The sequence below is a fragment of the Pygoscelis adeliae genome, unplaced genomic scaffold (assembly GCF_000699105.1).
Source record: "Pygoscelis adeliae isolate BGI_AS28 unplaced genomic scaffold, ASM69910v1 Scaffold121, whole genome shotgun sequence".
Taxonomy (NCBI): Eukaryota; Metazoa; Chordata; class Aves; order Sphenisciformes; family Spheniscidae; genus Pygoscelis; species Pygoscelis adeliae.
In genome coordinates, this window is record NW_008824359.1 from 4,127,903 (window position 1) to 4,139,653 (window position 11,751).

At 43.7% G+C, this 11,751-nt stretch overlaps 1 protein-coding gene across 2 annotated transcripts in view; it reads left to right on the forward strand.

The window, feature by feature from the left end:
- GPR116 (G protein-coupled receptor 116) overlaps positions 1-11,751 on the forward strand; it is a 49,797-nt gene that overhangs the window by 9,953 nt on the left and 28,093 nt on the right. Inside the window, exons 2-4 of one of the 2 annotated variants that reach the window (XM_009319666.1) lie at positions 6,855-7,008; positions 8,352-8,482; positions 10,741-10,801. In XM_009319666.1, the coding sequence (XP_009317941.1) occupies positions 8,378-8,482; positions 10,741-10,801 (166 nt within the window). In that variant the 5' untranslated portion in view covers positions 6,855-7,008; positions 8,352-8,377. The remainder of the gene's footprint in view (positions 1-6,854; positions 7,009-8,351; positions 8,483-10,740; positions 10,802-11,751) is intronic. The other variant, XM_009319667.1, reaches the window with a different exon arrangement.

The window sequence follows — 11,751 nt, forward strand, 5'->3', positions numbered from 1 at the left end:
TTCCCTTAGCTAATGCTTAGCCAATAACTATCGCAGTTAATGCTTATTCATGTCAGAATACCCTCACTGATCCAGCAGATTGCTCTTCGCCACTGACAAGTGGTAAATCCAACTGTGAACTCTTCCAGGAGGGCTAGGAGGACGTTCCAGGGCTGGCTGGTACTGCCCAGCTGAACGGCCAAATTATCACATCCTTCAAGCACTCCTAATGCTCTGAGAGCAGCTTGTCAGCTGCTCTCTGAGCATTAGGAGTGCTTGAAGGATGTGATAATTTGGCCATTCAGCTGGGCAGGATTTTCTATGCTCTCGGATTATCTGGCTGAGTGGTTCCTATTCCAGCTACTGTGCCTTGCAAACATGAGTCTTGCAGAGTTGTTTTCTCCTTGCAGGACGTACTGCTTGGTCATGGTATGATTTGAGCCTGATCTGCAGATAGCTGGCACTAAATTATTTTCATTTTCCATGTAGACTATTTGAGTGTGTAAAAAGGTCACCATCAATTCATGGGAAGGCTTACAGAGGAATAGAGGAATTTAAAGTCACAGGTCAAGAAGGAAAAGTATATACTTCTTAAACAAGGATGGAAAATGTGACTTAATGCAGGGTGTGAACCAGAGCCCTTCTCTGGAAATATCATTTTGGGGAAACTCTTGATAAGGCTGTAGATACAGTTCACCTCCTCTGTGCTTAAACCAGTGGGAATGTTGTGCTGGAGAGGTCCAGAAAGGAATTCCTGAACTTGCCTAAGATGGATATAGCAATGTCCAAACACAGCTCTGAGTACACAGATCGGTGGTCTTGCATGTCTCCTCTGAATCTCTTTGAACTCATTCATTGCACAGAAATTGAAGCAGTAAATAGGGAAACAGAAAGAGGTAATTGGAAGAGGTCAATAAACAATCTACCTGGCGCCCCATTGCCACAAACTCACATGGAGGCAGAATCAAGGGCTCTCTTCCATGTCAGCAATTTTATTGCCTGTTCTTAAAAATCTCCACTGAAGGGAACTTTGCAGCTGCCCTGGGTAGCCTAATTCAGTGCTTCTAACCTTTACAATTACACATTTTCCATAATCACCAACATATTTATCTTTGCTTCAGACTGTGTGATTTCACATCATCCCTCACCCAGCTATTGCTGTGAACATTTATGTCAGTCCTTTACCAAGTGGCAAACTGTTACTATGTCCTTACCTAAGTCTTCTCCTATCTCAACTGAACAACCTTCAACCTGTTCACAAGGTCGTACTCTGCTCATGTCTTAGCATTCACGTGGCTCTCCTTTGGATGCTCTCCAATACAGCAACATCCGGACACAGCACTCCAGCCAAGGCATCAACAGCATCCAGTAGAGTACTTTTGTTACCTTCCAGATCTTAAATTAAAAATACTTGTTAACAAAATTCAGAATGAGATTAGCCTTATTTCAGCAACATCATGCTGAGTGGAGTTAGGTAGCAATTTGCTAGGACTCCCTCCAGATTCTTTTCTGCAAGACTGAGGTGGGCAAAACTATATAAAGTCATGTGAGAGATATAATAAATGAAGCCCCAGGCATTGCCAGATTCACCCCCAAACCTTTTATCTCAAAGCAATCTGCCTATTAATTCCAATATGCTTGGGATCCACTCTGTCCTTCCATTTCTGAAACCCATCTCTCTGAGAGGCTGACCATGCAAAATTCAGACTCAAAAATAATAATGGCAAATGGTGTAAGAACCTGCACTGTTGCATCCAGCTTCTGAGAGGTTTTGCCATCTTTTTCCGAGTTTGGGATACAAGTGGCAATGGGATTTGATTACACAAATTGCTGAGGTTAGATTCTAGAGATGAGACTGAAGTGTTAACAGCCAGGACTGGAATGAAGATGTGTGAGTCAAGAGGGCTGTATCTTCTTAACTTCATTTCTAAGTTGTTTCCACACTTACTTTTGCTTTGAACAGTGTCTCTCATGTTGCACCTATGTAGGAACATTACCCTGGTCTATTGTGTTCATGCTAGATGAAACGTGTTCTCATGCTTTTGTAACGGCACATTTCCAGTGAATTACAGGATCAGTGTAGCTCTGCCTTGTTTTGGATGAGTGCTCCTGGTTCAGAGCAGATATCCTCTAACACACCTTTTGCTTGCTTTCCTGAGCCTGTGATGGCTCTCTAAGTGCAGTCTCAGGTGTTTAAACTAAAAGCGTTCTGGGGTTGAAACTTTAGAACTTTAAAATCCAGAAAGTTCACAGTTTCTGGTGACATGACAGTACATGATGAATGCATACAGGAAAAAACAGCAGAATGATCAGGACATCTCCCTGTGCTCACATACCAAGTTGATTACATACCTAATGCTCTGACATTGTGCAATTTTCACATTCTTCTGCAAAGTGAACCAAGATTTCTCATACCTTTAGGCTCCAGTTTGATGATACAGTGTCTTGAGCAGAAACCCTCTTTCAAGGAATCCTTTCCCCTTGCTGACATTCTTTCCCATTCCCACACGCCAAGGTGTTGTTGATTAAAACTGTTGAAAGCTACAGCAACAAAAAGAAAGGGGGGGGGAAGAGGGTTTAAATCAGATCGGTTTTCCGGTCAAGGGCTGGTAATGTGAAAGGTGTGGATCCACCACAGCTGACTCGGTCTAAGCCAAGCCTGCCCTCCTCTTCACCTCATCCTCTGCGCTGGCACTGCTGCTTATCTAAACTTGCAAGGAGACAGCCAAGGGAGCAACACTGGGTGAAAACGACACAGCTGTTTTTGTAGGGTTAGACCATGGACTCATGCTGAACTGCTTGCCAGGGCAGAAAGGGAGAGGCCCTCCTTCTCCTTACCCTTCTGCCCTTCCTGCCCAACTCTCTGTTCCTTGCCCCTTCCCTGCTTGGGGCCACATATCTGCTCCTCTCCTTGCTTTGGCCTTGGCACTCACTGGGCCCTTCTTCGAGCTGATTAAACTCGATCAGATGAAAGCAAACTAGACGCCTTGTTGCTGGTTTAGTTTTCTGCAGGTACAGTGAGTTAAATTGGCTCAGAGAGGGGTCTGGAAGGCACCAGCACAAGGCCAACCATAAAACCTGTCTGAAGAGAGAGAGGTGGTTGCGTTTAATGCTGTAGATGTAGCCTTGGTTTTCTGCTTGTTCAGATTCCTGAACCAGCTTGAGTGGGCAATAAACCAGACTGATGCCACTGCAACAGTGGGGACCAGCTGTAAGGGCAACGAGGACATCAATCATGTCAATTTATCACCTCAAAACTGCTGCAGAATGGCAGGCTGAGGGCTGACTCACTACATTGTGAGGAGCAACAGGTGACCAGGTTTGCAGAAAAGGGAAGAGGAATAGGCTTTATTGCTGCCAAGAACAATGCACCCTCAAGTTGGCTCATTGAAGAGAAGTTTACAGTCACATACCATGATATCCTTAGTGCCCTTAGTAAATGCTGGCACCTGCAAAGACTGCAGGGCAAACTTTGCGAAACACACATTTTGTTTTTTATGACTCAGACCCAGCAAGAGGCAAAATGCTGTGACATGTTTTAGGGCTGTTAGAAATGGAGCAATCGGCACGCTCACCACAGACAGTTGATAGAGGATTGAAGACCTGGTCCAAGCTCACTGTGACACAAAAATGACCACTACTACCCTAGACAGATAACACCAAGAGCAACCCAAACTATGCCCAGTGCTGCCATGACAGCCATCCCTCCCGTTCCCCTGCAACAGCCAATGTCAGCTGGCAACATGACCCTATTGTAACTGCTGGACCAGCCCCGATGTCACAATCCTTTAATTTGGGAACTAGTGTAGAAGTGGAAAAGGCATGTCACCTTATCAGGTACCTTATTGACTTTTTTGCTTCCGTTCTCCTTCTGCAGTGTGACAATGAGTGGCATTTACAGCTTGACTCAGTTGTCTGCCTTGGAGGCATGTGCCCTTTTAGGATGCCCTGGTGTGTCCCACCTGGCCTTCAGCTGCTGCACGGTGGCTCTGGAGATCCTGGGGCACATCTGCCTACTCCATGAGGCTATCGCCCCCCATGGACTTCTTATGAGAAGTCAGGATCTCCACAGGGGCCATTTCCAGTCTGTGGGGCAACAGGAGCTCTTTCCATAGACCTATATCTCCTGAATTAATCACTGTTTAAAAAATAATCCCCCACAACATGAGTTTAATCCCAGGCTTTCCCACAGGCATTGCATGAGCTCAGTGAGCCAGTGCGTGACACACACTGCTGTGGAAACAAATTCCATTGATAAACCAGCTGTGATCGAACACTGTAGGGACAAGGGCCACACTGTTTTGGGACAGATGTCCCCTGTTTGCGCAGTGGGTTCCTGGCTCCAGGTTTTGCTCAAGGTAGAAACATACATAACACATCAGAGTTTCCCCTGATTTCTGGGAATTTCCTGCTCTTCCCCAGCTTCCACAGTAGCCGACAGAGCCGTAGGTCTGCATCTCTGTGCAGCTTCTCCGAGGGCACCAATGCATGTCCCTAATGCCTGCCAGGTCCAGCCCACAGCGAGCATGCTGCCAGCTCGGGTAGGAAAATTTTAGGGTTTTCCTTCCTTGTTAAGTCGAAGCCCACAAATATTTTGCCATAGCTACAAAATATGATTTTACTGCTTTCAGTCCTCAACACCCTCTTTTGTTAGAACAAAGCAGGTGAGTAACAGCAGCAGAACAAGTTAGTCCACTTGATAAAGTAATCTGCAGATAAGATGCTGAAGGACTTAGATCAGTGCAGGGGGAAATAAGAGTACGACCTGATGAACGGTATCAGGAAATATCTCCTCTTGAAATGCCTTGTAGGTTTTCTGCAGTGGCATCTCTGGTCAGCCTCACACTTGAAAATCGAGTGCAGGCTCTAGAGGCAACTTGTTCTCTGGGCAGTAATAACATGTTCAGCTAATTATACAAGTTCCTGTGTCTTGGTTTCCCTTTGAGAGAGATTAAAGCAGCCTGGGCTGTAATGGAGAGCAGAGGACGTTTAAGATGGACCTAATTAGAAGATCTTCTATTTGAATCACCTGAGAAGGTAAACCATATTATATCTCTGGGTGTCGTTTTTATTTTCTAAAACATATGGGCTAGTGACTATTGTGCTGAGTGGATTTGCAAGAAAGGGGGTAATTATTTTGCAACATTTATGAAGAAGAGAAAGTTACAGAAAAAGTAAAAAGGAGGTCATGTAGATTACCTATGTCCTGGGTTAAAGTGAGACCTTGCTATTTACCTCTAGGAATCTTCTGCACTTTAGAGTTAACTTTACACATTTTTCAGCCTGAATGCTGTGGAGAAAGAGATTTGGTAGCAAACTTGGGCTTCTTTAGCTCTCTGGGGCTTTAATAAGTCAAAGACAGTGTGTATGAGAAATGATGAATGTGTCCACATAGCTTCAGTTTCACCAACAGAAGGTACATAGATATTTGAGAAATTGCTTGCTGAAAAATTTACAGCAATTCATTTTTCAATGAGACTTTAAATGAACAAAGGGAACAGCCACGTTACTTGAGAAGGACATTAATATTTTTCTTATTTGCAATTCGATATTTGTTTGCTAGTATTCTGGCTTTCTAGATACTGGTTTGGGATTTTTGGACTTTTGACTAGCTATAAAAGCCTGAGTAGCAGCACAGTTCTCATTTGCATGAGTTGTTCTCTATATAGTTTCTTATGCATACAATTAACAGGACATTTGGTTCAGCTACATGGTTGCACAAAGGGTGCATTTGAAAACAGAGGCTGACCCACAACATTTGAATATGAATACAAGTTTGTGAACAGTGCAAAAGATACATGCAAAACTGTAGCAGATGCTGTTTGACCTCATCATAAACTTTGTTTAATGACCTTTTTTCCTTTCTATGATCTGTTTTATCAACCCCTTACCATCAAAGTACAAGTTCTGACTACAGATTAAGCTATTGTACCATATGCTGTGAGCACATGCTGCATATACAAAACTATCAGAAATCTTTGTTTTGTTAGTGTTTCTCTTATTAAGTCATGTCACTATCTCAAGGGCTTGTGTCACAGCTTATAACTTGGCAATGTTTCCCTCTTGATACATTTTGATCCATCTTGGTCTTGGGATCAGCCAGATCCATGGAAGTCTTGAGGTCACAAGCGGATGATGTCTTCAAAATAGCAAAATAGTCTCCTTTGTAGAATGCTGGACATACTGATGGACATGCCCAGGAAACTGAAGAGACACTTACTTTTCCCTAACTTTTTTTTTTCCCCAATTCTGCCAGCCATTCATCCATTGGATAAAAAAAACCTGTAATAGTCCTTTTTTTAATGGATTTTGGGGTGGGGTGGGAAGATACTCTGAAACAGTGAGATGTCTTGCTTTCTGGTTATTCCTATATAGGAGCATAGGAGCAGCCATATTGGGTCAGCTCAAACATCTAGATAGCACAGTTTTCTGGTTTGTTTTTTTTCTCTCTGTTGCTACCCTAGAATATCTTAAAATTAATTTTCCTTTTTTAATCACTCCTCAAAGTTCAGTTGACATTTCCTCAGACCACATTTCTGAGTGGTAATAGTCAATTCAGAGTCCACCACAGAATACATAATGTCAGGATCATTTCTTTCTTCCTTACACTTATCAGTGCTGAATTTCATGACCCAGTCACTCAGTATCCTGAGATCTCTATGCAGAACTTCACAGGCAGACTGCTTTTGTTAGTCTCAACCATTTAAAGTTTTCCACAGTGTTGTATCACTAATCACTGCCTTTTCCACATCACTCGAGAACAGAGGGTAAAACACAGTCTTACACACACCTTCCTGTGGAGCTCTGGTGATGACATCTCTCCATTTGAATAGCAAATAATTTCTTCCTACTTTTGTCTCTTATCTTTTAACCAGGTCAGTATCCAGGTGAAGTCTCACTGCAGATGAATGTCCCTAAGAACCGCCTTTGATAAGAAACCCTGACAAATGCTTGCTGGAAACCCACGTCAGTGACGTCAAGTACATTGCTTGGCTATAAGCCCATTGCTGTCCTCTATCCATTCACAAGGTGAGACCACAGATCATGTTCATGGTATAGTTTTCTGTCATGGGCTCTTCTGAGCAGGAAAGTCACAGTGAAGCGCCCTGTCTACTTGGGAGCACCAGCTCTGATATGCAATGTGGTGGCAATAGGCAGCCGTTGCCAATGTTCGTTATGATCTCAGGAGGTGCTGATTATTCTGCTTTCAGCTGGTGATTCATAGCCTTTCAAAGCCTGAGTTTGTTTGAACAGCGTTTTCAATACAACAAGATCATAATTTTACAAAAGCTCATGATTTTAGTCAAGCTGATGTTATCCACTCAGGTACTGTTCAGTACTATTCTTAAGAGTCTTTTCTCAGTGCTTTCCTTTCTTAAAATGATTTTCACAATCTGCTTGGGTTCTGTCTTTTCCTGTAGCTCTCTGCTAGCTGTTCATTCTGGAGCTAGGGAAGTGCTTTGTTAGGAATAATCAGAAAGTGCATATTCATAGCAAAATACATATTTTTACATATTCTTCAGCTCCCTTTCTCTATTCCCTCTGGTTGCATAAATGTTTCAGCACCTGTTATAAGGGTCCATGCATGTTTTGCCTCTCCCTTTATGTTTCATCATCCAATCTACTGCATGAGTAAATTAGCTTAGGTATTAATGAGCTGGAAAAGGTGGTTTTTTCTGGGTTTTGCTTTCAGGCACCACATTATATTCTGGTGTGTCAGTATTCTTGGGTTCTAGGTTATTTACTTGTTAACTTCAGTGCAGTTAATGGAGATGTATACTAAAAACTTAAAATTACACAGGTTTTTTCCAAGAGATATCACTCTTCATTGTTTCCCTCGTTAGCCAAGGAGTAACAAACATACAGAAATCTCTAGCTGAGCCCATGATGTTACTACAGCCCTCTCTAGAGTGGAACATGGCCGGTAGCAGAGCTCTCCCTGCTGCAACGGAACAGTCCCTCGCTTACAGCAACATTTCTAACTATTCCCTCATGTTCTAGCTGTGCATTTGCCAAGTACCACTGTGAGGAATATTTGAAGATCCAAAGTCAACTTTTCTCATGACAGACTAGCACCTCATTTGTCCCTGTTAGGAATCCACTTAGGACTCTGCTTTCTCCAAGCGATTTCTTTCTCCCTGTTTTGAGTAGGCACAGCCGATGTGAAAAAAAGCAGATATGAGGGAAACAGTCTGGTGACAGTGGCAGAGGAATAATTACAGACCTTATTCCGTGCTCTGTCTTGGATGGAGTGAACAGGCAGAGCGTGCTGAAAAAGTCTGAACATACTGTTTTTGCAGAGTGTGCAGGTATTTCATACTGTGCGAGTCAGATGAAAATTCCCTGATCCTTTTGCTTCATTTTCCTCTCAGGCTGTACAGCAAAGTGACTGGACAAAATGCCATCCCCAATTACTGCAGGTCTCCACTGCCTATTTCTACTGGTCACAGCATGTTGCCAGACATCACAGGACTCAAACTTTGATCCATTCATCCAATACGTAGTGAGTATCCTTTCCCAGCCCCATTGTTTTTCATTTGGTCTCTGCTTGTAGCACCCAGCTGCTATAGCTCTTTTTTACATCCACAAAACCTTAGAGGTAGTCAGTATAAGATCAGGTGGGGAAACTGAACCCAGTGTCTCCCCAGTGTGTAAAAGAGATGGAGAAATCCAGGAACTGGGCTCTTCTTGCTTCCCGGTCTTAAAGCCTCTCCAGAAAGAACTGAGCAAAACTTCTGGTTTCTCGCTTGTGTTAGTCTGCAAGGGATTTAAATTGCTGCCCCTGGAGCTAAGCCTAGGTAACAGTTACATGGGCAGTGTTCCTGCATGGGATTCACCATCCCATGAGAGAGAGAAACCAAGTAAGTCAGCAAAACTAGCTCAGGCGTGGAGGTGCTTACAGGTAGGTGACAGGAGTCTCACAACTGTCTTGACAGTAGGACATGAGTACACATGACCAAAATGCCACTCCTGAGTGACTTGTCCTGGTTTTGGCTGGACAGGACACTTGTGTTTAGATGTTGTGCTTGGACTCAGACTTTACTTCAGTTTCCCACTTTTTCAATAATTCTCACATACCTCTTTTGCTTCATCAATAGTGCGAATTATGGAAATCTGTTTTGTGCTTCATCCTGTATATGGGTTTGGTAACAGACAGTTTCTGCACAAATAGTCCCTAACTAGAAACGACAAAGGAGGAACAGAGAAACAAAGGGACTGACCAAATGGAAGTTAATACAGTCTGGTAAAGAAAACTAGTCTACAAATCTACCAGCTCTTGGTCTATCACAATTATTATTAGACCAGAAAATACTTCTTTTGTCTTCTACATTATGAACCCTACCAAGTCAAAACAGATTCTAACATCTATATTCATCCCCTAGCACCACAGGGACCTTAGTGCTGATGGACTGACCAGAACACAATGTGCTTTTTGAGCAGGTTGAAAAAAGGCAAGGAGAGGTGAAGAGGAAGGTGGGAACTCCTTAAGCTGTTTCTGCCACCATCCCCTGTCTTGGCAAACCAAGATATAGCTGGTTCCAGCAGCCCTGTCTGACCTTCAGCAGATGTGTAGTAGTGACCAAGCATCTTGTTTGCTCTGTTTTTTTCAAACTGTCTCCAGCTCAGCACTTAGGCATTTTCATTAAAGGAGTAACACTTTATTTTTTAGCATTGTTGATCCATGATAGATCCTGCAAATGAGTCATCACTTAATGGTGTGAAATATGTGAAGTATTTAACGACATAGAAATACCCTGTAGTTGTTTGGGAGAAAAATTAAAAAAGGAAACCACTGAGACCAAACCTGGGGGAAGAAGTGGATCACAGAGGGCTTTCTGTAACTTTTGCAGCTAACCTCTAAGGTGAAATGTAGTACCCCTAGCAGTGCAAAGATGCCAATGTACCTTGGGATCTTCACTGCTAGCGCAGCTGCGATACGAAGCCCAGCTCTAATCACACACCAGATGGTTCCTTTATGTAAAGAGATGACTTAAGAGTTGCCAAGCTATTCACCCTTTCTGTAAATAAAGATTTCAGTAGGACTCAAGAAACTGGCAAAGCTGCAAATTTCCTGCCTGTGTCTTTGCTTGTTCTTTAGCCTTTCTTGCTAACTGTGTTGCCAATGTATTTTTAGGGCATGATTAAGAAAATAAGATGGTCTGCATCTCACTTGGTTGCACCCTGCGTGAACCCAGTCATACTGAAATTGTGCCACCACTGCCCTGGTCAACTGTGTGCTACTGATGGCCCACAAAATAGCTGACCTGACACCTGAGGTGGAGCCAAGAAATTTCAATCCCCTTTCTACTCCTACTCAGGCTGGCTCTGCTGCTGCAGAGCTGAAAGCTCAGAGCAAAGAGGAAAGCAAAGGGTAATATGAGTCCACTTTCTGGATTCAAAGGCTGAGTGGCCAGGTCTCCCAAGCAGTTTGCAAGGCTGGCCTAGGACTGAGGGCACTGCATCACCATAGCCCGTTTGCAGCTCAGACACAGAATTTCTGCTAAGCTGAGACAATTGCCTTGCAGACATATGCAAAGAGACACCTGCAAACTCAGTACATCCCTCAGCTGGTGTTTAACATTTCCCTGCTTGGAAGGTATAAATATTCTGTTTAAAGAGGAAAAGACAGAGGGGGAAGATTGGTGGAGGGAAAAAAATTATCTATGCCAGTATTTTCTTCACTAATTCTTTCATGCCAACAACAGCAGCTAAAGCTTCACTTTGTTTTTTTCACAGAGCTTCACTCTCTTTTTTCCACAGATTGACAGTGCACTAGCAGCGGAAAGCTTCCAGTCAGAGATGCAAAGGCAGAAGCGAAACAGTATGTACACAAGCGTACGGTAACAGAGCAGGTTTCTAGTAAGCCAAGGGTGAAATCGTTATTGGGGACAGCATCTCTTGAGGTACTGAACTGCAAACATCAAGGGGGAGGTAGCTGTTGTGGTTTAACCCCAGCCGGCAGCTAAGCACCACACAGCCGCTCACTCACTCCCCCCCCAGTGGGATGGAGGACAGAATCAGAAGGGTAAAAGTGAGAAAACTCGTGGGTTGAGATAAAGACAGTTTAATCGGTAAAGCAAAACAAGGAATCCATTCACTCCTTCCCATCGGCAGGCAGGTGTTCAGCCATCCCCAGGAAAGCAGGGCTCCATCACATGTAACAATTACTTGGGAAGACAAAAGCCATAACGCCGAATGTCCCCCCCTTCTTTCTTCTTCCCCCAGCGTTTATTGCTGACCATGACACCATATGGTGTGGACATCACGCTCCAGGTCATATGGTGTGTGACATCATATTGGTCAGTTGGGGTCAGCTGTCCCGGCTGTGTCCCCTTCCAGCTTCTTGTGCAGCCCCAGCCTGCTCACTGGGAGGACAGAGTGGGAAAAAGAGAAAGCCTTGGTGCTGTGTGAGCACTGTTCAACAATAACTAAAACACTGTGTTATCAACACTGTTTTCATTACAAATTCAAAACATAGCCCCATACAAGCTACTGTGAAGAAATTTAATTTCACTCCAGCCAAAACCAGGTTAGTAGTAAAGGCACAAACAAAAGAGGTGGAAACTTTTGTCTGGTCAGAGACTGACATAGAATCATAGAATAGTTTGGGTTGGAAGGGACCTCTAAAGGTCATCTAGTCCAACCCCCTCCTGTGGGCAGGGGCGTCTGCAACTAGATCAGGTTGCTCAGAGCCCCGTCCAACCTGACCTGGAATGTTTACAGGGATGGGGCATCCACCACCTCTCTGGGCAACCTGTGCCAGTGTTTCAC